This window comes from Blennius ocellaris (assembly GCF_963422515.1).
Source record: "Blennius ocellaris genome assembly, contig: SCAFFOLD_152, whole genome shotgun sequence".
Classification (NCBI taxonomy): Eukaryota; Metazoa; Chordata; class Actinopteri; order Blenniiformes; family Blenniidae; genus Blennius; species Blennius ocellaris.
This window is the reverse complement of record NW_027662031.1, coordinates 63,921-88,920: the sequence shown is the minus strand read 5'-3', so window position 1 is coordinate 88,920 and position 25,000 is coordinate 63,921. Positions and strand designations below refer to the sequence as shown.

At 48.5% G+C, this 25,000-nt stretch overlaps 2 protein-coding genes across 2 annotated transcripts in view; both read left to right on the top strand.

Annotated features, from left to right (window-relative positions):
• The window catches only part of LOC308148399 (retinoic acid receptor alpha-B-like), a gene marked incomplete at its 5' end in the record, with an annotated part of 7,746 nt that extends 474 nt beyond the window's left edge, over positions 1-7,272 (top strand). The window contains 4 exons of the mRNA XM_080521860.1: positions 1-29; positions 2,794-2,998; positions 3,638-3,796; positions 3,897-7,272. The exon at positions 1-29 is cut by the window's left edge and continues 148 nt beyond it. Of these exons, the coding sequence (XP_080377986.1) occupies positions 1-29; positions 2,794-2,998; positions 3,638-3,796; positions 3,897-4,141 (638 nt within the window). The remainder of the gene's footprint in view (positions 30-2,793; positions 2,999-3,637; positions 3,797-3,896) is intronic.
• A 2,013-nt stretch (positions 7,273-9,285) lies between these two features.
• The window catches only part of mki67 (marker of proliferation Ki-67), a 16,609-nt gene continuing 894 nt past the window's right edge, over positions 9,286-25,000 (top strand). Inside the window, exons 1-19 of the mRNA XM_080521859.1 lie at positions 9,286-9,398; positions 11,782-11,883; positions 13,839-13,920; positions 15,336-15,451; positions 15,935-16,004; positions 16,095-16,155; positions 17,435-17,956; positions 18,038-18,294; positions 18,372-18,514; positions 18,556-18,836; positions 19,072-19,305; positions 19,473-19,594; positions 20,572-20,749; positions 20,833-20,946; positions 21,033-21,811; positions 21,931-21,973; positions 22,044-22,112; positions 22,192-22,947; positions 24,702-25,000. The exon at positions 24,702-25,000 is cut by the window's right edge and continues 894 nt beyond it. Coding sequence (XP_080377985.1) covers positions 11,795-11,883; positions 13,839-13,920; positions 15,336-15,451; positions 15,935-16,004; positions 16,095-16,155; positions 17,435-17,956; positions 18,038-18,294; positions 18,372-18,514; positions 18,556-18,836; positions 19,072-19,305; positions 19,473-19,594; positions 20,572-20,749; positions 20,833-20,946; positions 21,033-21,811; positions 21,931-21,973; positions 22,044-22,112; positions 22,192-22,947; positions 24,702-25,000 — 4,215 coding nt within the window. The 5' untranslated portion in view covers positions 9,286-9,398; positions 11,782-11,794. The remainder of the gene's footprint in view (positions 9,399-11,781; positions 11,884-13,838; positions 13,921-15,335; positions 15,452-15,934; positions 16,005-16,094; positions 16,156-17,434; positions 17,957-18,037; positions 18,295-18,371; positions 18,515-18,555; positions 18,837-19,071; positions 19,306-19,472; positions 19,595-20,571; positions 20,750-20,832; positions 20,947-21,032; positions 21,812-21,930; positions 21,974-22,043; positions 22,113-22,191; positions 22,948-24,701) is intronic.

Here is a 25,000-nt window from a genome sequence, read left to right as displayed (position 1 = left end):
TGCTCAAGGCCGCCTGTCTGGACATCCTGGTACGTCCACAGGGGACGGGACAGCTCTGGGAGGACATTCACCTCTTCAGGGTGGTTTTACCAGTAATGTCCAGTAGTGTCCACTAATGTCCAGTAGTGTCCACTATTGTCCACTATTGTCCAGTAATGTCCAGTAGTGTCCAGTATTGTTCAGTAGTGTCCACTAATGTCCACTAATGTCCAGTAGTGTCCAGTAATGTCCAGTAGTGTCCACTATTGTCCACTATTGTCCAGTAGTGTCCAGTAATGTCCAGTATTGTTCAGTAGTGTCCACTAATGTCCAGTAATGTCCAGTAGTGTCCAGTATTGTTCAGTAGTGTCCACTAATGTCCAGTAGTGTCCACTATTGTCCACTATTGTCCAGTAATGTCCAGTAGTGTCCACTAATGTCCAGTAGTGTCCAGTAATGTCCAGTAGTGTCCACTAATGTCCACTATTGTCCAGTAGTGTCCAGTAATGTCCAGTATTGTTCAGTAGTGTCCACTAATGTCCAGTAATGTCCAGTAGTGTCCACTAATGTCCAGTAGTGTCCAGTATTGTCCAGTAGTGTCCACTAATGTCCAGTATTGTTCAGTAGTGTCCACTAATGTCCACTAATGTCCAGTAGTGTCCAGTAATGTCCAGTAGTGTCCACTAATGTCCAGTATTGTTCAGTAGTGTCCACTAATGTCCACTAATGTCCAGTAATGTCCAGTAGTGTCCAGTAATGTCCAGTATTGTTCAGTAGTGTCCACTAATGTCCACTAATGTCCAGTAGTGTCCAGTAATGTCCAGTAGTGTCCACTAATGTCCAGTATTGTTCAGTAGTGTCCACTAATGTCCACTAATGTCCAGTAGTGTCCAGTAATGTCCAGTATTGTTCAGTATTGTCCAGTAATGTCCAGTAGTGTCCAGTAATGTCCAGTAGTGTCCCGTAGTGTCCAGTAGTGTCCAGTATTGTCCAGTATTGTTCAGTATTGTCCAGTAATGTCCAGTAGTGTCCAGTAATGTCCAGTAGTGTCCAGTAATGTCCAGTATTGTTCAGTAGTGTCCACTAATGTCCACTAATGTCCAGTAGTGTCCAGTAATGTCCAGTAGTGTCCACTAATGTCCAGTATTGTTCAGTAGTGTCCACTAATGTCCACTAATTTCCAGTAGTGTCCAGTAATGTCCAGTAATGTCCAGTAGTGTCCCGTAGTGTCCAGTAGTGTCCAGTATTGTCCAGTATTGTTCAGTATTGTCCAGTAATGTCCAGTAGTGTCCAGTAATGTCCAGTAGTGTCCAGTAATGTCCAGTATTGTTCAGTAGTGTCCACTAATGTCCACTAATGTCCAGTAGTGTCCAGTAATGTCCAGTAGTGTCCACTAATGTCCAGTATTGTTCAGTAGTGTCCACTAATGTCCACTAATGTCCAGTAGTGTCCAGTAGTGTCCAGTATTGTCCAGTATTTGTTCAGTAGTGTCCCGTAATGTCCAGTAGTGTCCAGTAATGTCCAGTAGTGTCCAGTAATGTCCAGTATTGTTCAGTAGTGTCCACTAATGTCCACTAATGTCCAGTAGTGTCCAGTAATGTCCAGTAGTGTCCACTAATGTCCAGTATTGTTCAGTAGTGTCCACTAATGTCCACTAATGTCCAGTAGTGTCCAGTAATGTCCAGTATTGTTCAGTATTGTCCAGTAATGTCCAGTAGTGTCCAGTAGTGTCCAGTAGTGTCCCGTAGTGTCCAGTAGTGTCCAGTATTGTCCAGTATTGTTCAGTATTGTCCAGTAATGTCCAGTAGTGTCCAGTAATGTCCAGTATTGTTCAGTATTGTCCAGTAATGTCCAGTAGTGTCCAGTATTGTCCAGTAATGTCCAGTAGTGTCCAGTAATGTCCAGTATTGTCCAGTATTGTTCAGTAGTGTCCACTAATGTCCAGTATTGTTCAGTATTGTCCAGTAATGTCCAGTAGTGTCCACTAATGTCCAGTATTGTTCAGTAGTGTCCACTAATGTCCACTAATGTCCAGTAGTGTCCACTAATGTCCAGTATTGTTCAGTAGTGTCCACTAATGTCCACTAATGTCCAGTAGTGTCCAGTAATGTCCAGTATTGTTCAGTATTGTCCAGTAATGTCCAGTAGTGTCCAGTAATGTCCAGTAATGTCCAGTAATGTCCAGTAATGTCCACTAATGTCCAGTAGTGTCCCGTAGTGTCCAGTAGTGTCCAGTAATGTCCAGTAATGTCCAGTAGTGTCCCGTAATGTCCAGTATTGTCCAGTAGTGTCCACTAATGTCCACTAATGTCCAGTAGTGTCCCGTAGTGTCCAGTAATGTCCAGTAATGTCCAGTAATGTCCAGTAATGTCCACTAATGTCCAGTAGTGTCCCGTAGTGTCCAGTAGTGTCCAGTAATGTCCAGTAATGTCCAGTAATGTCCAGTAATGTCCAGTAGTGTCCAGTAATGTCCAGTAGTGTCCCGCAGTGTCCAGTACTGTCCAGTAATGTCCAGTAATGTCCAGTATTGTCCAGTTTTGTTCAGTAGTGTCCAGTAATGTCCAGTAGTGTCCCGTAGTGTCCAGTAGTGTCCAGTAATGTCCAGTAATGTCCAGTATTGTCCAGTTTTGTTCAGTATTGTCCAGTAATGTCCAGTAGTGTCCAGTAGTGTCCAGTAGTGTCCAGTATTGTCCCGTAGTGTCCAGTAGTGTCCCGTAGTGTCCAGTAATGTCCAGTAGTGTCCCGCAGTGTCCAGTACTGTCCAGTACTGTCCAGTAGCGGTGACGTAGCTCCTGACGCGCTCTGTGTCGTCAGATCCTGCGGATTTGCACTCGCTACACGCCGGAGCAGGACACCATGACGTTCTCGGACGGCCTGACGCTGAACCGGACTCAGATGCACAACGCCGGCTTCGGCCCGCTGACCGACCTGGTGTTCGCCTTCGCCAACCAGCTGCTCCCTCTGGAGATGGACGACGCCGAGACGGGGCTCCTCAGCGCCATCTGCCTGCTGTGTGGAGGTACTGCGCCTCAACCAACGGCGCCAGCCGATTCTCAATCCAAAGAAATGATGTTTACAATATTGTACAAGAAATAAGAAACGTGTCAAAGGGAAAATGAACTAAATGAACTAGTTCAGACTTATTCTTAATGCAACAGCGCCTCCTAGTGGCAGGAGCAGAAACTGCTCCACATGAGTCCTTCCAGCAGGAATCATGTGATCAGGTGTGGACTGGTCACCTGATGAGCTCCGCCCACATCCAGGCTGATTGGCTCCGCCCACAGCCCAGCTGATTGGCTCCGCCCACAGCCCAGCTGATCTGCATTGTGTTGCTCTGGTCTTTTCCAGACGTTTCACTCGTCCAGTAAAAGAAACAAGAAGCAAATTAAACAGGAGAAAGAGAATATTATTCTCTCTTTATATTTATTTCCTTCCTTTATGTGATTCCATAGTTTCTAAATGTTCTGCAGTCAACAGATTCTCTAAACTGAATGAAAGTATAAACCTCGTCCTCTTTGTCCCCACTGAGACTCGAACCGTCTCTTTGTTCCACCGTTTCTAGTCTCAAGTTTTCAAAGTCTCGCTTTGAGAGTCGGCCTGCGTTTCCCCCGAGCGCCACCAGGGGGCGTCGGGGTGACGCGTTGCCATGTGTCTGCAGATCGCCAGGACCTGGAGGAGGCGGACAAGGTGGACGTGCTGCAGGAGCCGCTGCTGGAGGCGCTGAAGATCTACGTGAGGAAGAGGAGGCCCCACAAGCCCCACATGTTCCCCAAGATGCTGATGAAGATCACCGACCTGAGGAGCATCAGCGCTAAAGGTCAGGCGGCGACGCTCATGCTAACGTTCATGCTAACGCTCATGCTAACGCTCATGCTAACGCTCATGCTAACGCTCATGCTAACGCTCTGTCCCTGCAGGAGCCGAGCGGGTGATCACGCTGAAGATGGAGATCCCCGGCTCCATGCCGCCGCTCATCCAGGAGATGCTGGAGAACTCGGAGGGCCTGGAGAGCGGGGCGGCGGGCGGCCGGGCCGGCGGCGGCGGCGGCGGCGGCGGCGGTGGCGGTGGTGGCGGCGGCGGCGGCAGCGCCCCCCCCGGCAGCTGCAGTCCCAGCCTGTCCCCCAGCTCCGCCCAAAGCAGCCCCGCCACGCAGTCGCCATAGAAACACGGCCACGGGTTGGTTCCTCTGTTTGGAGGCGGAGCCTCGGAGGAGGAGGCGGAGCCTCAGAGGAGGAGGACCATTAAACTGCTGAACCCCGGAGCCTGGCAGAGCCGCCCTCCTCCCGCCCCCCCCCCCCCCAACTGGACGCCTCCCGACACGCCACGCCGTAAACACTGCCGAGGACCCCCCCACCCCCCCCCCCCCCCCCCCCCCCCCACTGTCTCCTCCACCGTGCTCCTCCTCCCGACTGACACACGGACGCCGAGAGCCGCTGGATGGAAAGGGGCGGGGCTCGGCGTGATGTGGGCGGGGCTCGGCGTGATGTGGGCGGGGCTCGGACGATAGAAACAGACTGACTTGACAAACACCAGACACTTTTCTCTAGTTGTCGTCCCCCGAGACAGACGGTGGGACTCGTCCTCACAGACCCTCCTCCTCAAAGACTCTGGGTCTTTTTCCCTCGCTTTTTTTTTTTTTTTATTTCAAAAAGCAGATTTCGTACAAAAGATATATAAATATATAGAGAAAAAACTAAGGAACTATTGTGACGGACATGTCGGGGACGGGACGGCCCGGTGGACACGAGGACACGTCCTCTCAAGCTGAGATTAGAAGTCGTCGTTCCTCCAGCGTCTGGATCGTTTCAGAGCCGCTTCACTTTCACCTTTGTACATTACTCTGATTCTGAAGGAGTGGATTGTTGGAATTTCTCTCCAGTACACACACACACACACACACACACACACACACACACACACACACACACACACACACACACACCCCAGGGAATCACGATATTACAGATGTTCATCATGGATGCGTTGATTCGTCAAAAATCACGCTTCTGCAGGATCCATCAATTCCCCATTCATTGTCTATGTGAACGGCGCCGACGCGCCGGAGCGGCGGTCCGAACCGGAGCGGCGGTCCGAACCGGAGCGGCGGTCCGAACCGGAGCGGAACGTTCCGGAAGCACCTGGAGCGGCAGAACGAGTTCCATAACGAGACGAATCGTTTCTCCTTCAGACTCAGAGACACTTTTCCTCCGACGCGTTTTGGTAAAAATCCGAGGAAAACGTTTCTCGGAGTTTCTCAGCAGATTCAGACGTCATTGTGCTTCCCAACACACACACACACACACACACACACACACACACACACACACACACACACACACAAACGTGCACAGAAAACAAGTCTCAATGAAAATCACCTCCTATTCCAGGTTGGATTTGTTTTCCTTTTTCCTTTGTTTTGTTTTCCTTCCAGAACAGAAGAACTGATTGTATGAACTTGTAAGATAAACGGTCACAGGTCCTTTCAAAAATCAAATTAATGAAGATTCATTATCAAGGTATATTTTAAGTAGCCTTTGAGTTTGTGTATATAAGCTGTATTCATTTCTTTAAAACTATGAAGAGTTTTAGGCTTCACCTGATTTTTTTTTTTTTTTTTTTTTAAGAATACCTTTTATGTGTTTTGTTTATAGGTTTGTGATTCAAGAAAAATACATTTTTGAGCACATTTAACTGAAGGAAGTACTTTTGTTTGTGTGTGCGACCGACCTTCACCGATCACTGGCTGTTCACGACGAGTCTCCACCATCGCCCCCTTTTATTTTGAAAACGTGTCGTCGATGTACAGTAGAACAAACAAACGAGAAAAAAAAAAAAAAGAAAGAGAAAGAAAAGAAGAACAAAACGTAAAGTAGCACTCCCGGCGGGGGCGGAGCCTATGTGGCCAGGTAGCAGGACGAGAAGGTGTCTAGTGAGGAGCGCTGGCGAGCGAGAGGCCGCGGGTCACGTGACCAGTTCAGGTGAGTGACATCACAGAGGGGGAGTGGTGTAAATACACTGTTCAGCACGGTGGTTGTCTGTCACCTGTCACCGGCTCTGTTCGTCACCTTGAATCCTCACCGACCCCCCCCCCCCACAACCCCCCCCCGACCCCCCTGACCCCCCTGACCCCCCCCCCCCCCCCTCCAGAAACCTGTGGTAGAGAAACAAAAGAAGCAATGTGACTTCCTCCCCGACCCGGAGCGACCTCATGCCCTGTGACTCACTTTACACCAGAACGCCTTCACTATGGACACGCGTCATGTAGACCTCCATTACTGTACACACTCTCACACACACACTCTCACACACACACACACACACACACACACACACACACACACACACACACACACACTCACACACACACACCAATGTCTCAGGAAGGAATCATTCTGTATGCTTGGCCTGTTCTTTGTCTTTGTCCTGTGCCCCCCCCTAACCCCTCACCCCCCCCCTCACACACACACACACACACACACCCCTCACCCCCCCCCCCCCCCCCCCGCAAAAAAGCTTCCAATCACAGATGCACATGTACACACTTCTGCTACTGAGCCCCTCGACTTTTTTATTTTTGTTTTTGTTTTCTCTCGCTCGCCTCGGTTGGCCTGGTAGACCAGAGACGCCGACGCTGAGCGCTGACTCATGATGCTGAGTCATGACCCTCATCGTGACACTCATATCGCTGAGTCTTGACTCTGAGTCGTGACTGTGAGTCGAGACGCTGAGTCGTGACTCTGAGTCGTAACGCTGAGTTGTGACTGAGTCGAGACTCTGAGTTGTGACGCTGAGTCGTGACTCTGAGTTGTGACTGAGTCGTGACTCTGAGTCATGACGCTGAGTTGTGACTGAGTCGAGACTCTGAGTTGTGACGCTGAGTTGTGACTGAGTCGTGACTCTGAGTCGTGACGCTGAGTTGTGACTGAGTCGAGACTCTGAGTTGTGACGCTGAGTCGGGACTCTGAGTCGGGACTCTGAGTCGGGATGCTGAGTCGTGACTGAGTCCTGACTCTGAGTCCTGACGCTCGTCGTGACTCTGAGTCGTGACGCAGCACAGGACGCCAGGTCGGAGAGTCTCTCCCAGTGCTTCATGTGTACTTTTCTTTTTTCTTTTCTTTTGTACGGTCAAAGCTGCTTTTCGTCGTTTGGGACTTGACGTGTCCAGAACAACGCACAACGTCTCCACAGCTAATCTGGAATAGCAACAGACACGCCGTCAAGTTTGAGAAGTTGTTGAATATGTTGCAATTTTGTCAAGATTATCAAACGACTTTGGAAAAAAAAACCACAAAATGATCCAAAAAAAAAAAAGAATAAAAAATAAAACCAACATTTAATAATGAGATGTGTTTGTGTTGTTTATGGTTTGGATGTTGAAGTAAATGTGCAGCGACTCAAAATCACGACGGTGAGTTTCAAACTTGAGTCTAAATATGAAATCGAATGTTTTCTCTGCGTTACACCTGAACATTCGTCATCGGACAAACAAATACTGACCAATTTACTCCCTTCAGGCTTCAACCATGAATGTTTAATTATTGCATGAACAGAAACATGTTTCACTGATGAAACGGAACAACTTTAGTCCGTTTCTGGAAATTTGTTCAGATTTTGGTGGAAGAAACGTCATAATTAGTTTTATTTACTGACCACTGGATTCTAACGTTCGTTGTTTTCACCAGAAGCTCACTGCTTCACTGGCGTCCATCAAGAAGGAAAAGAAAATCTGTTCTTCACGCCGTGATTTTAACACTAATGTCTTCAATAATAATTCCACGGAAGCACATTGCATTCACATGAAAAAATACAACTTTTATGTTTATGGAATTAATCACATAATTATCTCACAGTTATGAGATACAATAAATTATAATAATTTATGAGATACTGGATTTATGAGATACTGTTTTCTGAAAAAATACAAAATTGCCACTGTTTTTCTGAATTTATGAAAAAAAACAGTATCTCGTAAATTCCAATAAGCAGAGCCAATAGTTTTGTATTTAATTTTATCTCGTAATTCTGACATGATTATGTCACTGATTCAGAAAACACAGTTTACTTTTATTTTTTCATGTGAATGCAATACGCTTCCGTATAATGCTGATCTTAAAAATTAAAATAAAAATTTGCAGACCATATATGAAGAAAATACATATTTAAATGGCAGGACGCAGCAGAAGATGATATAAGGTGTTTTTCTTTGTGGAACAGTAAAACAGGTATTTCTGTATTTACTCAGAACTGACGGCCACTTGTAATACCACCGCGGGCCAGTAGGTGGTGCCATTGTTAACCCATCACATTGACTGGTTGAAGTCTGCAGTGACATTAATTCTGCTTGTTCCGCCTGTTTGATGGGCTTTTCTGGTCCACAGAGCAAAGAAACGTGCATTTGGACGTAAACGTGTGACCTTTGGCCCCTGCAGGGACCCGTCAGCCGGGAGGAGCTCCAGGCGGAACCCCGAGGCCCCAGACATGGATGGATGTTCCCAGAAATAACTAAATACTCAAGAATTGCAAGGCTCATTAAATCTGAGGCTGAAACAAATTAAATATTTGATCAAGTCACATCATCGGGACATTCAGATCAATCCTCTGTAGGGAAACAGATTAAAACTGCTTTTATATGTGCCTTTTTAAAAATATCAGACCATTTATGTCTGCGGGAAAAGTCCGATATTTGAACTCGATACGCGGATGTGACTGACTTCAAACTCAATTCTAAAACTGCAACACGTCACTATTTAACTCTATTGATTAAACGTTTATAAACTCCGCTCAAGTACAGCGCGTGATCGAGTTCTGGAAAACTCAATGGAAAATGTGAAGATTAGTTAAAGAAATCAATAATTGATCACAGAAAAAGAAAAAAACCAACTCATTCTAAAGTTCGCGCCCGGTAAACAGCGTCCCTCGTTATAAGCCCCGCCCACACGTGTCCCAGGCCCCGCCTTTTACCGGCTCTCAGCCAATCAAACTCCTTCGCGCGGAATTTCAAATATTTTTAAACCACGATCGCGTCGCCGCGGTGAAATCCTTCCGCCTGGATTGTAAACAAAATAGTTCCCGTCGCGGAAATGAAAGATTTTCGCCTTTAATTCGTCCAAATCTCGTAACGCGGTCAAACCGGATGAACAAATAACCGCCACACGAATCTAGAGTCTATTTTAGAAGGTGAGCGGGTTTTTATTTCCCCCGTGTGAGCAGGTGGGCGGAGGGATACCAGCGCACCGCGGCTCCCCGGCGGTGCCCGCGGCCGCACGAGACTCCAGTTTACGATCCGTTCGGTTCGCCGTCGCGTTTAAAGCTCGGTTGTTTTAACTGCGATGAAAATACCGTGAGTTTTATTCCTCATTTCGTCTCCGTCGCTGTTTATGGATCCGCAGACGTTCGCGCGCATTTGAACGGACTTTCAGGTGAGAAAAGGAGGAGAAACGTGTTTATTTCTGTGTTTTATTTCGCCCGTCGACTTTTGACGTTCAACACGCGATGGACGATTTTTATTTTCCTCTTCAGTCTAAACGACAAGAATTTAAATGTTTTACCTTCAATTGAAGTCACTGAATCATTATACTTTTTAAACTTCGTACTCTTTACGACTGTACCTACTGTATGAACTTCGTTTATAAAGTACACACGTTCAGTAATATTTCTTTATAGAAGTATAAAGGTAGAAGTCAATTATTATTTCATTCTACTGTATGATGACAATTAGATTAGATTAAACTTTATTGTCATTACAAATGTAACGAAATGCAGTTTAGCGTCTCACCAGAAGTGCAACATCCCAAGTATCAGATATTATAGTCACATATATGAATAATAAATAAATAGGGAACAGTGTGGAGTTGCTATTGCTAGAGGTTATATTGACATTATAGTACATTTAATGCACCATTAACGGGGTGAGAAGAATATTCTGATAGCGAGTTGAGTAACGTCACACGTGGGAGAAGCTGAAACCTCGTGGGAAAGGTAAGGTAAGGTAAGGTAAAGAAAGGTAAGGCAAGTCTTTATTGATCTCACAAAGGAGAAATGTACTTGTTACATTCTGCTCTTAACCCTTAGACGCACACGTGGCTCAAAAACGACCCCAGGGGTTGTTATTCTTCAACATCTTTAAAATGAAAAGTTGTCATATATTCATATTCCAGGTATTCCTCATAAAACATGTTTGTGACGTGATTCCATTTGCATTTTTATTTATTTTTTCATTAATTTGAAGAAATTACAGTTTTTGTATCATGACCCCACTGTTCCACAAGTGGGGTCAAAAATGACCCCAAGCACTTCCTCTGGAATCTTCTATGAAACTTAATTATTAACAACTCTGACAGTCCTACTTACACATCATAGAAGATTCCAGAGGAACAGTGGGGTCATGATACAAAAACTGTAATTTCTTCAAATTAATGAAAAAATAAATAAAAATGCAAATGGAATCACGTCACAAACATGTTTTATGAGGAATACCTGGAATATGAAAATATTGCAACTCTTTGTTTTAAAGATTTTGAAGAATAACAACCCAGTATATTGCCAAAACGCATTGATTTGAATTGGGGTGATTTTTGACCTCACGTGTGGACGAGTGTAGGAACTGGTAGGTTGTGGGAGGAACTGGTAGGTTGTGGGAGGAACTGGTAGGTTCTGGGAGGAACTGGTAGGTTGTGGGAGGAACTGGTAGGTTGTGGGAGGAACTGGTAGGTTCTGGGAGGAACTGGTAGGTTGTGGTAGGAACTGGTAGGTTCTGGGAGGAACTGGTAGGTTGTGGTAGGAACTGGTAGGTTGTGGTAGGAACTGGTAGGTTGTGGTAGGAACTGGTAGGTTGTGGTAGGAACTGGTAGGTTGTGGGAGGAACTGGTAGGTTGTGGTAGGAACTGGTAGGTTGTGGGAGGAACTGGTAGGTTGTGGGAGGAACTGGTAGGTTGTGGGAGGAACTGGGAGGAACTGGTAGGTTGTGGGAGGAACTGGTAGGTTGTGGGAGGAACTGGTAGGTTGTGGTAGGAACTGGTAGGTTGTGGGAGGAACTGGTAGGTTCTGGGAGGAACTGGTAGGTTGTGGGAGGAACTGGTAGGTTGTGGGAGGAACTGGTAGGTTGTGGTAGGAACTGGTAGGTTCTGGGAGGAACTGGCAGGTTCTGGTAGGTTGTGGGAGGAACTGGTAGGTTGTGGGAGGAACTGGCAGGTTCTGGTAGGTTGTGGGAGGAACTGGTAGGTTCTGGCAGGTTGTGCATCCAAGGGTTAAGGACACTCATGAGTAGGAAAGACAAGAAATGTGCAAAGAATAGAGGAATCTTATATACAGTGACTATCAAAAACTTTAAGGGCCAAAAGTATTTACAGTAGAAAGTAATGAGAAGTAAAATAAGATAAAAATCACAGACTATAATAAAGTATAATAAGTTCTAAGGGGATCAAAGTAAACAGTAAGATGAAATACAAGGAAATTAAACTATGATGGGGGGCAAAGTGTAGAATAAAGTAAACAATAATACCAGTGTTGGCAGTGCAGGTTCCGTCCTAAGTGGTCGATTAGTGACGTAGATGCAGTGACGTAGATGCAGGGTTATTGCACGTAGTATTGCATGTTACTTTACAGTCTTGTCTTGTTGTACAGTCTAGAAAAACTCCAGATTAATAATTCAAACGGTTATAAACTTAGAAAACAAATGTCACGAAATAGTTTTAGTCCCTTGGAACGCCAGATTACTGCAAAGTAAAGTCTTTAACACAACACTTTAACGAGCTTCGGTCCTTGTTAAGAAGTAAACTAACTTGGTTGATGGTTGATCTGCAGGTAAACAGGTAAGATGCCTCTGCGGGGGAAGATCGTGGTGATCAAGAGGAGCGGAGGCGACGGAACCGAGTTTCCTCTGACGGACTCCTGCTTGTTCGGGAGGTGAGATTACATCTGAACACATTAAACTTCATAATCTGCTGTCGGTGGAGGTTTTTAACGTCTCAGACCAGGAAACTTCCAGACCGGCGCTTCTACAGATAAACTCTATTCTGTGTTGATCTGGAGGTGAAGTCTTCCTCCGAGTCATAAATACTTATATTAGGCAGCAGATTGACAGTAAATGTTAATAATAACAAGCTCCAATAAAACACTATTATCTCATCAGGCTTTTCCATTAAACTCTAGATTTTATTTGTTTTATTACCTTTATCCTAATAACGTTTTACTTTATGTAAACTTGTGCTTGTGTTTCTTAAATGTCCTTGTTTTATTGGGTTTCCTTGTAAATCACAGGATCGTCTGAACGCTGCGACAGAAATACATTTACTTTGCTTTAAAAAGAATATATTGCTTTGTGTTAAATACCGTTTTATCAGTCCAACAATCGATTCACACGTTCTTATTACTTCCCACCATGACCTTGGAGAAATTAAAATGTTCTATGATGTACAAACTAAACCTCCGTCACATGTTTAACGATAAATATTTAAAGCTTATCTTGATTTTTTTTATACGTGTAGTTTTGTGTAACTTTCATTTGAAACCAAAAACACTTAAAATGTGGTTTGATTCAGTGCTGACATCTTGACATGAAACTTGTTTTAACCAGCTTGATATTTCATTTCTTCTTCCAATATGAATTATTAATATTGTGTTTGGACTGATTCACTCCTGATCAGTTGATTTATTAGGCTCCATGTCTGCTCCGGGGCTTATTGACAGCAAAATCATCGACAACAGACCAGAGAATTGTAGGAGTCAGACGTTGGCGTCGGTTGTTCTAACCCCTGATATTTCATAAAGCGACGGCGACATTAGGTCCTGTAGTTCCTCTTGTCGTCCTGTAGTTCCTCTTGTAGTTCCTCTTGTAGTTCCTCTTGTAGTTCCTCTTGTAGTTCCTCTTGTAGTTCCTCTTGTCGTCCTGTAGTTCCTCTTGTAGTTCCTCTTGTAGTTCCTCTTGTAGTTCCTCTTGTAGTTCCTCTTGTAGTTCCTCTTGTCGTCCTGTAGTTCCTCTTGTAGTTCCTCTTGTAGTTCCTCTTGTAGTTCCTCTTGTAGTTCCTCTTGTCGTCCTGTAGTTCCTCTTGTCGTTCCTCTTGTAGTTCCTCTTGTCGTCCTGTAGTTCCTCTTGTCGTTCCTCTTGTAGTTCCTCTTGTAGTTCCCCTTGTCGTCCTGTAGTTCCTCTTGTAGTTCCTCTTGTCGTCCTGTAGTTCCTCTTGTCGTCCTGTAGTTCCTCTTGTCGTTCCTCTTGTCGTTCCTCTTGTAGTTCCTCTTGTAGTTCCTCTTGTCGTCCTGTAGTTCCTCTTGTCGTTCCTCTTGTCGTTCCTCTTGTAGTTCCTCTTGTAGTTCCTCTTGTCGTTCCTCTTGTCGTTCCTCTTGTAGTTCCTCTTGTAGTTCCTCTTGTAGTTCCTCTTGTCGTCCTGTAGTTCCTCTTGTAGTTCCTCTTGTCGTTCCTCTTGTCGTTCCTCTTGTAGTTCCTCTTGTAGTTCCTCTTGTCGTCCTGTAGTTCCTCTTGTAGTTCCTCTTGTCGTCCTGTAGTTCCTCTTGTCGTTCCTCTTGTAGTTCCTCTTGTCGTTCCTCTTGTAGTTCCTCTTGTCGTCCTGTAGTTCCTCTTGTCGTTCCTCTTGTCGTTCCTCTTGTAGTTCCTCTTGTCGTTCCTCTTGTAGTTCCTCTTGTCGTCCTGTAGTTCCTCTTGTCGTTCCTCTTGTCGTTCCTCTTGTCGTTCCTCTTGTCGTTCCTCTTGTCGTTCCTCTTGTCGTTCCTCTTGTCGTCCTGTAGTTCCTCTTGTAGTTCCTCTTGTAGTTCCTCTTGTAGTTCCTCTTGTCGTCCTGTAGTTCCTCTTGTAGTTCCTCTTGTCGTTGCCTAATTCTGTGTCTGTTGACGCTGTGGCGTTCCAGGAAACCCGACTGCGACATTCGTATTCAGCTTCCTCAAGTTTCCAAGGAGCACTGCAGGATCGACCTGAACGAGAATAAAGAGGTGAGACTGTTCAAACTGTTGGCCGACGGCGGGGCGAGATCAGGGCGTTTCTGATTTTTATTATTATTATTATTTATTTGAGCAGTAAACATTCTGCTCAGAAGCAGTGGGGCTGAAGCAAGAAGCTTCTGAGCTCCACCCACAAACTCACAGCAACAAAAAGTCCATTCCACACTAGAATAGAAGGAACAAAACGTCAACAACAACAAAACAGTATCAAAAAAGAACCTCCCACATTTCAAACGACCATATCGACACGGACCAAACCTACAACACACACACACACACACACACGTACGTTGATCCTACTTCTCCTGGTGGCGATGCATTTCTTCTTCTCTGTATGTTTCAAAAATCTTTTGTTTGTGTTTGTATTCTCTGTCATGGAGACGTGACGTCGTGACTCAGTGTCGTTCAGCAGCTTCAGGAAACAGCAGAGATCTGCAGCTTTTCTCTGGATGGGTTTGAACCTCGGAGCCGATGAAGCTGTCAGAGTAGAGAACTTTAGGATTCCTCCCCGGGGGGGGGGAACACACAGACTTACAACAGCTCAAGGTAAAAAGGTGCAGAACTTATACAGTTAAGGAATTCAAATATGTAAACATGTAAAAATCTAAACAAGAGCAAAAAAAATAGAATATGTAAAAATAACAAAAAGAGAAAAATCCTCTAAAAAAAAAAAAAGAGTAACTTGCCAGGATTGCTCTACACAGTGTAGGGAGGTGAAGAGCTGTACTCAGTGCAGGTGTAAGGTACATGTAGGACGTTTACAGTGAGTTAAATGAGGTTTTAATGGAGCGAAGGAGGAGCAGCCGACTGCATTTCATGGTCAATCCTCTGGACTTCCCATGAAACTACTGGACGTCGGTTCAGACTTGATCTTTTACCAAACGGTTCCTAGAGAAGGTCGGAGGAGAGCGACTGATTCCCTCTGAAGGCCGAAATGAAAGATTGTGACTTGGACTGAGAGCCGAGACGCGAATGAACTGGAATGACGTTCAGTGAGAATTCCCCTCAAAACAATCTTACCTTGTTTTATAGAGAAGTCGACCAGCAATGTAAGATCAATGTGATCGTTTGAGACGCTATGAAGCCAAAACAAGAGTCATTTTCATGGTATTTCCTGGAGCTGCTTCACTTCCTGTTCACATTCAGACTCGCGTCCCGTTTTACGTTCCAACTGGGAAGATTTTAGATTTTGCGTCTTCGTCTCTGGAAGGTTCCACCTCGGAAGCACTTTTCTGAAAAGACGTGTCGTTTAAACAAGCAGCCAAAACGTGACCAGTTGTTTTTAAATGTATTATTGTCATCACGTGCTAAAGACGTCGTTCTTCTTCACGCTCCGGCTCCTTTCTGCTCCAGCAGGTTTGATTGATGGTCTTCATGCTGGGTTTTCTTTTCTTTTCCTCTTCCAGGTGATTTTGACTAATCTGAGCTCGGTGAACCCGACCCAGGTGAACGGCCAGGTTCTGCTCCAGGCGGAACGCTTGAAGCACGGAGATGTAATCACTGTTATTGATCGCTCTTTCAGGTGAGTTCTGGGGGAGCCAGAACAAAACTGCTCCACCACCTGGACTCCATTACATTGATGCTTATATTCTATCATATATCTCATATGGCATGTACATATACATATATTTATACATGTGCAAGTACACTATTGCCATTGGTATTATTATTATTACTTGTATATATATATATATAGTCATTGTTATTTTATTGCTACCATTATTAGTAGTACTATACACGAGTATTATACACTATTCCACATTGTTATTATGTGTATTATAGTTATTATTATTCTATAATGCCTACTTCTAATGGCTCTGCCACTGAACCTTACTATTTATTGATCTCGTCTTATTTCTAAGTGCCCATGTTCCGTTCTGTGTTTTACTTTATGTCTTGTACCCAGATTTTTTTATATTTTTATTGTATTTCATAATATTGGTGTGTACCAGATTGCAGTGTGACGGCTGAATATAACATCTGGTTTCCTGTGCCCCTGGTTCAGGTTCGAGTACCCCCCAGCAGCCACGCCCAAGAAGAGGCCGTCCAGAGGAGGCGCACACGACACTCTGAAAGTAACGACCTTCATGTTTTAACAGTGGTTTACTCCTCTGACGTTGGTTCTTGTTCTGCATGGTGTCAACGTCCACGTGTCCTTTGTCCAGGTTCTGCAGGACCAGCAAGTGGGAGACAAAGCAGAGAAGAGACTCTCTGAAGTGTCCACAGGTGAGACCGGAGCTGTTCAATGGACGTTGCTGGAATTCAAATCAAACTATATGATTTTCAGGAATCACAGCAACATTGATCATGTGAAAATCACAACTGGTGGAGTTAGCATAAAAAGAGTGAAGGAAGTTGAGTTTCTAGGTGTTGTAGACGAAAAGTTAAATTTGAAAGCTCATATTGATTATGTAAAAAGAAAAATCAGCATTTTATATAAAGTCAGAGATTTGTTTGATTGTAGTCTGTGGAATCTGCTTCATTCCTCAATGATTCTCCTTATTTCATTACTGTGCTGAAGTCTGGGTCATACTTCTACCAGTACCACTAGTACTTCTACCAGTACCACTAATACTTCTACCAGTACCACTAATACTTCTACCAGGACCACTAATACTTCTACCAGGACCACTAGTACTTCTACCAGGACCACTAATACTTCTACCAGTACCACTAGTACTTCTACCAGGACCACTAGTACTTCTACCAGGACCACTAATACTTCTACCAGGACCACTAGTACTTCTACCAGGACCACTAATACTTCTACCAGTACCACTAGTACTTCTACCAGGACCACTAATACTTCCACCAGGACCACTAGTACTTCTACCAGGACCACTAGTACTTCTACCAGGACCACTAGTACTTCTACCAGGACCACTAGTACTTCTACCAGTACCACTAATACTTCCACCAGGACCACTAATACTTCCACCAGGACCACTAATACTTCTACCAGGACCACTAATACTTCTACCAGGACCACTAATACTTCTACCAGGACCACTAATACTTCCACCAGGACCACTAATACTTCCACCAGTACCACTAATACTAATACTTCCACCAGTACCACTAATACTAATACTTCCACCAGGACCACTAATACTAATACTTCTACCAGTACCACTAGTACTTCTACCAGGACCACTAATACTTCCACCAGGACCACTAATACTTCCACCAGGACCACTAATACTTCCACCAGGACCACTAATACTTCCACCAGGACCACTAATACTTCCACCAGGACCACTAATACTTCCACCAGGACCACTAATACTTCTACCAGGACCACTAATACTTCTACCAGAAGTATGACCCAGACTTCAGCATTGTGAAATAACATGAACGAATAAATAAATAAATTCTTAATATCGATAGTTAATTAAAGTACAAACCCATTGATGTCGGTGAAGGTCCAGAAATAGTTTCAGTGTTCCACACAGGCAGTAACCGTTCTACCCGTTCTACCCGTTCTACCCGTTCTACCCGTCTCCAGACCCCCTGAAGGATGGAACCAACATCCAGCCGTCTCTGGACAAAACCGCGTCGGAGTCCCAAGATGGCGGCGGCTCCCGACAGAGGGAGAGCTCGCCGTTCAACGACCTGTATCAGCTGATCAAACAGTCTCTGGACGTCAAGACTCCCCGGAAGTCCTCCGTCAGTCTGCTGCAGACGCCCTCCAGGTTCTGCACCCCGAAGCCCGCCTCCGTCGGGCCGGCCTCCGTCAGGAAGGACGGCGCTCCGGCGGAGGGCGGCGAGACGCCGCAGCCCGCGAAGCAGAAGAGGGCGTCCTCCCTGGCCCCGCCCCCCGAGCCGGCCGGAGCCACGGACCAGGCGGCGGCGGCGCCGCCTCGGCGGAGGAGCGGCGCCGCTCCTGACGGGGTCGCCGTGAGTCAGGCTGTGGAGCAAATCGCTCAAGCGCCCAAGTCACCTGCGAGGAGGCGGAGCAAAGAAGCCACGGCGACAGAAGATCAGGCAAAGCCGCTTCGGACGGCGTCGCCAAGAATCGCCACCAAAGGTTTTCCTCTTTTCAATCCGTCAGAATTCAGCAAAGTTTCATTAGACACGACTTCCTGAGCCCAACGGTGGTTTGTTCCAGGAAAAGAAGCGGCGAAGAAGCGCGGGAGCGGCGAGCCTGGAAAAGAAGCGGCGAAGAAGCGCGGGAGCGGCGAGCCTGGCCCCGACCTGAAGAGGAAGAGGGTTTCTTTCGGAGGCCAGCTGAGTCCGGAGCTGTTCGACAAGCGTCTGCCTCCCGACTCTCCGCTCCGCCGAGGAGCTGCTCCGAGGAGAAGCCTGTCGCTGCTCAGGCCCAAACGCTCCCTCCTCCGGCGAGCCTCCGTCATCGGCTTGATCAAGGTAGACCACGCTCTCGCTGGCCGCCTTGCTTTGTCGTCTGCTTTTACTCCAACGTGTCTGCCTGGTTGTTTTCACAGGAGAGTCCCGGGAAAACCACAAAGTCGTCAGCTGCCAAGGCGGCGTCGCCCAAAACTCGAGAAGAACCCGAGAAGAAAGGAAAGAAGTCGAACTCGCCGAAATCTGCATCTTCCTCTCCCAAGGCGGCAACTCCAGCGAAGAGGTCGCCAAAAGCTGCAACTCCAGCGAAGAGGTCGCCAAAAGCTGCAACTCCAGCGAAGAGGTCGCCAAAAGCTGCAACTCCAGCGAAGAGGTCGCCAAAAGCTGCAACTCCAGCGAAGAGGTCACCAAAAGCTGCAACTCCAGCGAAGAGGTCGCCAAAAGCTGCAACTCCAGCGAAGAGGTCGCCAAAAGCTGCAACTCCAGTGAAGAGGTCGCCAAAAGCTGCAACTCCAGTGAAGAGGTCGCCAAAAGCTGCAACTCCAGCGAAGAGGTCACCAAAAGCTGCAACTCCAGCGAAGAGGTCACCAAAAGCTGCAACTCCAGTGAAGAGGTCACCAAAATCTGCATCTTCCTCTCCAAAAGCTGCAACTCCAGCAACAAAATCCCCCAAACCTGCATCTTCCTCTCCTAAAGTTGCAACTCCAGCAACAAAATCTGCCTCTTCCTCTCCCAAGGCAGCAACTCCATCAAAGAAATCCCTCAAATCTGCAACTCCATCAACCAAATCGTCCTCCTGGTGTCCCAGGGCAGCGTCTCCTGGAGGCCGGTCCCCTGCAGGCGGGACACCGGCCAGAGACCAAGGCGTCCCCACGCCGGCGGTCCGGGGACGTTTCTCTGTGTCCCGCATCGCCACGCCGTCACCGGTTGCCGAGTCGGACGCCGTCGCCGCCACCCCGAAGCTGCGTTTGAAGAGGAAGAGCATGAAGAGCACCTCGAAGAAGACCAGCGTCTCCAAGAGCGCCGTCAAAGGGATGCAGAGGCGAAGTGGAATTTCACGAGCGTCTCTGAAGGGTGCGTGAACTTCTGACGGCGTTTCCTCTTTACGTTTAACTTCCGGGTCTCTGACGACATAACAAGTTCTTGTTCTGGTACTTTTCTCGGTCAGAGTCTCTGTTTCGGGGTTCTGGAGGGGGAGTCCCAGCATGATCACAATACTTTGGGTTCTTTCTCCTCTACAGTTTCAAACTGCTGGGCCGACATCGTGAAGTTTGGGAAGCCGAAGACTCAGGTTGTTGCTCAGCCACATGTAAAGCTCGTTCAGAAGACGGTGAAGAAGACGACGTCTGGTCCTCGGCAAAAAGTACGATTTAGAAAAGTCACACAGCTCGTTGGTATCGTCACATTGACTCTTTTTAAAATTCATAAGCTCTCAGACCACGGACGGGCTTATTTCAGCAGGACGGACCAGCAGTGGTTGACCAGTACTGATGACCAGCACTGATGACCAGTACTGACCAGCAGTGGTTGACCAGTACTGACCAGAAGTGGTTGACCAGTGCTGACGACCAGCAGAGGTTGACCAGTACTGACGACCAGCAGAGGTTGACCAGTACTGACCACCAGCAGTGGTTGACCAGTACTGACGACCAGCAGTGGTTGACCAGTACTGACGACCAGCAGTACTAACGACCAGTACTGACGACCAGCAGTGGTTGACCAGTACTGACGACCAGCAGTGGTTGACCAGTACTAATGACCAGCAGTGGTTGACCAGTACTGACGACCAGCAGTACTAACGACCAGTACTGACGACCAGCAGTGGTTGACCAGTGCTGACGACCAGCAGAGGTTGACCAGTACTGACGACCAGCAGTGGTTGACCAGTGCTGACGACCAGCAGTGGTTGACCAGTGCTGACGACCAGCAGAGGTTGACCAGTGCTGACGACCAGCAGAGGTTGACCAGTACTGACGACCAGCACTGGTTGACCAGTACTGACGACCAGCAGAGGTTGACCAGTGCTGACGACCAGCAGAGGTTGACCAGTACTGACGACCAGCACTGGTTGACCAGTACTGACGACCAGCAGAGGTTGACCAGTACTGACGACCAGCACTGGTTGACCAGTACTGACGACCAGCAGAGGTTGACCAGTACTGAAGACCAGCAGTGGTTGACCAGTACTGACGACCAGCAGAGGTTGACCAGTACTGACGACCAGCAGTGGTTGACCAGTGCTGACGACCAGCAGAGGTTGACCAGTACTGACGACCAGCACTGGTTGACCAGTACTGACGACCAGCGGTGGTTGACCAGAGAAGTATGGTCTCTCCTCAGACGCCGGCGAGGAAGCTGCAGGGCCACGTGAGCACCGGACACGCCGACTCGCCCGCCACCATCGTCGTGGGTCGAGCTCACAAGCGAGCGCTGAACCCTGCGCCCGGCGCGGCGCCGAGGGTGATCACCAACATCGCCCTCTTCAGGAGGAACACGAGGATGGACGAGGACTTGTCGGGTACCTTCTTGAAGCCGCCTCGCACTTCGCCTCTCGTCCAGCGTCGGTTCCGTGACCGTTTTCTTTGCGCTCTGCGTTTCCAGGCATTTCTGAGATGTTCCAAACCCCCGTGAGCCGGAGGAGGTCCGTGGGCGTGGCGACGCCGGCCGGTCCGGCTGCGGTCGAGCCGTCGCTGCTCAACACGCCGGAGGAACCAGGTGACGCCGGCGTTTGGTTTTGTTGTCGGAGTTAATTCCCGCCGGGAGAAAAACGAGCACCGGGTGAAAGACGGCGTCTCTTCCAGGTGAGATGGCGGTGTCTCCTCTCAACGTGGCGGCGGCGCTGAAGGGTCGGCGCTACAACAGTGAGGCCGTCCAGCGGCTGCTGAACGGAGGTGAAGAGTCGGGCTTCGTCGGGGACGCCTCGGCTTTGCAGACTGAATCTGAAGCCGTGACGACGCCCCAGCAGAAGCCTGGAGTGAAGAGGCTCCTGAAGACCCCCAGGCAGAAGGCCCAGGAGGTGGAGGGTCTCTCTGCCGTGAAGAGGCTCCTGAAGACCCCCAGGCAGAAGGCCCAGGAGGTGGAGGGTCTCTCTGCCGTGAAGAGGATCCTGAAGACCCCCAGGCAGAAGGCCCAGCCTGTCGAGGACCTCCGAGGGAACCTCCTGAGAACCCCCAGACAGGAGCCTGAGCAGGACGACTGCCTCTCCGCAGTGAAGAGCGTTTTTAAAACTCCCCAACAGGAAGTTGGCCTCCAGCTGAAGACGTCTGACCTTCTGGAAACGCCGTCAACCACGAGAGTCTGTCGGGACCCGACCGAGGCGACGGAGACGGAGACGGAGGTCTCTGAGGAGCGTCTCCCGGAGACCCGGAGGAAGACGACGGCGCCAAGAGAGAAAGCTGCTCCAGTGGAAGACATGGTTGGAGTGAAGAGGGTCCTGAGAACGCCCAAGGTCAAAGGTCAGCCGGTGGAAGACGACTTTGGAATCGAGAGGTTGATGAGATCGCCGAGGCTGAGAGGAAACGGTCCAGTGGAAGACTGCCGGGGCCTGACGGAGCCGATGGAGCAGCAGGAGACGGAGCAGGTGAGGATCCGTCCACAAAGTCACGTTCTGTGACTGGATTTTAATCCAAGGAATCAGATTGACGCTCCAGTTTCTGGCTGGAAGAGCGAGTGACACTTTAAATGACTTTCTTCTGGCAGGAGGACCAGGAGTCTGTCCCGGGTGGAGCTGACGTAGTCCAAGGTGGGTAGATTCTCATCAGTTTCATCGTCCCGTTGAGTCGGAGTGTCTGTTAATGTGTCGTCTCTCACAGACCTGGACTTCACACCACCAGGTGACGGGTCGTCTGACGCTCCTGGGTCCAAACTGGACGCCATGAAAGGTTCGTCAGAAATACGCTTTTCTTCTCTGCTGCGAGTTTCTGTGGTTTATCAGCTGAACACCTGTTTTTATGTTGACAGCTGCTGACCAACATGAAGCTCTGCAAAGTGTTCCAGATGTTCCTGATGTTCCTGCAGCAGCTGCTGAACACAAACTCCTCCAGCAGCCAAACATCAGCCAGGATCTCACTGCTCAAGTAGAAACCACTGCAGAGGGGGAGGTCCCTGCAGAGGTGGAGGTCCCTGCGGAGGTGGAGGTCCCTGCAGAGGTGGAGGTCCCTGCAGAGGTGGAGGTCCCTGCGGAGGTGGAGGTCCCTGCGGAGGTGGAGGTCCCTGCGGAGGTGGAGGTCCCAGCAGAGGTGGAGGTCCCTGCGGAGGTGGAGGTCCCAGCCGAGGTGGAGGTCCCAGCCGAGGTGGAGGTCCCTGCCGAGGTGGAGGTCCCTGCTGAGGTGGAGGTCCCAGCGGAGGTGGAGGTCCCTGCTCAGGAGGAAAGCGCTCAGGGAACAAGTCCTGCAGCTCCAGTCAGAGGAAGACGAGGGAGGAAGGCTGCAGCTGCAGCGCCCCCTGCTGGGAGGCAGGTGAAGAGAGGCAGGAGCACAAAAGGTGGAGGCGTCCAGGTGGAGGAACATCCTGAGGGTGAAGCAGCAGTGAGACCCAGGAGAGGAAGGAGAGTTCCTGCAGAGGAGGAAGTAGTTCCTGCTGGAGCTCCACCCACTGACCTCCACCTCCTCCACCCTCCTCCTGAGAAGCTCAAACCCAGGAGAGGGAGGAGAGCTGAGCTCCCTGAGGGGGCGGAGCCAGAGCAGCAGGACGCCGCCCCGGCTCAGCTGGATGAAGGTGAGAACTTCATTCTGTGGTTTCAAACTGAAGAAGTTCCGCGTCGTCGGACTGAAGGAAGAAGTTTAACGTGACGAGGATTTAAAGTCCAGACGAGATCAGAACGTCTGCAGGAGGAGAGACGAAGGACGGGGGGCGGAGCTTCAGCAAGGAACTCCACTTTATCCTCCATGAAGCCTCTTTGTCTCTCTCTCTCTCTCTCTCTGTCTCTCTCTCTCTCTCTCTCTCTGTCTCGCTTTCTCCCTCTCTCTCTCTCTCTGTCTCTCTCTCTTTGTCTCTCCGTCTCTCTCTCTCTCTCTCCAACATGAGCACAGCGCCACACGCTGGTACACCAGAATACTACCGAGTGGAAAACCCGCCTCTACAAAATAAAGTTCCCCACTGTGGTGATCAGTGACTGTGAGGAACTTTATTTTGTAGAGAGGAAGTAGTTTTGTTGCCGATGGAGAGATGAGAGAAAAGAAGAGTGTTGTGAGACGTGTGTTGGACTGGAGGACAAAGTGAAGCTCCGCCTCCTACATTTTATTTTGGAACAATTCATTGAAGTATTTATGTTAAAGTATCTACCTCTTATTGTACTTTATTATTTATTGTTTTCAAAAGATTGAGTGCAGCAACACTTTAGTTTTTACTATTACATTACAAGATGTTTCTATGTTTAACAGGAGTCTTTTTATTTTAAACATGTTCAATAATTGTTGTTTCAAATTCTAAGACAGAATCGTGATTTCAATATTGACCAATTTAATCCAGATGATTTTTCCAGAACCAAGCGGTTCTACTGTCACATGTTTAAACAAGAACAAAGGTTTTTAAATTCGTTAAGACAAAGTGACTAAAGTGCTCGTCTCTGTTCAGACGCTGATTTAACTGTTTCAGGACTGAACTGTTTGATCAACGTGTTTTTGTTTTTCCCTCTAGAACCAAATCCAGACGAGTCGCAGGCAGAATGTGAGGGAATCAAACCGTCAGAGGCTCCGAGGAAATCTGTCCGGGGACGGAGAGGAAGAGAGGTGGAGGCTGGAGAGAAGGTGGAGGCGCCGGTGAGAGGAAGACGAGGGAGGAGGGCTGCAGCTGCAGCGCCTCCTGCTGAGGTGGAGGTCCCTGAGGAGGTGGAGGTCCCAGCAGAGGTGGAGGTCCCAGCGGAGGTGGAGGTCCCTGAGGAGGTGGAGGTCCCAGCGGAGGTGGAGGTCCCTGAGGAGGTGGAGGTCCCAGCGGAGGTGGAGGTTCCTGAGGAGGTGGAGGTCCCTGCTGAGGTGGAGGTCCCAGCGGAGGTGGAGGTTCCTGAGGAGGTGGAGGTCCCTGCTCAGGAGGAAAGCGCTCAGGGAACAAGTCCTGCAGCTCCAGTCAGAGGAAGACGAGGGAGGAAGGCTGCAGCTGCAGCGCCCCCTGCTGGGAGGCAGGTGAAGAGAGGCAGGAGCACAAAAGGTGGAGGCGTCCAGGTGGAGGAACATCCTGAGGGTGAAGCAGCAGTGAGACCCAGGAGAGGAAGGAGAGTTCCTGCTGGAGCTCCACCCACTGACCTCCACCTCCTCCACCCTCCTCCTGAGAAGCTCAAACCCAGGAGAGGGAGGAGAGCTGAGCTCCCTGAGGGGGCGGAGCCAGAGCAGCAGGACGCCGCCCCGGCTCAGCTGGTTGAAGGTGAGAACTTCTGCTGTTGGTTTGAACTTTGTTGAGTTCTAGATGATCTGCAGGTTTTAACACCCTGTGAGTTGTAACATTCGGCCATGTTGGTGTTTCTCCTCTTGTTGCAGAAGCGGCGCCGAACCAAGACGGCGAGACGCTGGAAGAGCCGCGAGCTGAAGAAGCTCCGAGGAAGTGGGTCCGGGGCAGGAGAGGAGAAGAGGAGGAGGCTGAAGAGAAGCAGGAGGTCAGAGGAAGACGAGGGAGGAAGGCTGAGGCTGCAGCGCCCCCTGCTGGGCGCCAGCTGAAGAGAGGCCGGACTCAGGACAACTCCCGTCCAGCAGATGAAAGTCGTCCAGAGAGCGAGGAGGCGGAGCCCCAAGCTGCAGTTGAAGCGACGGTTTCTGAGGAGGCGGAGCCACAAGCAGGT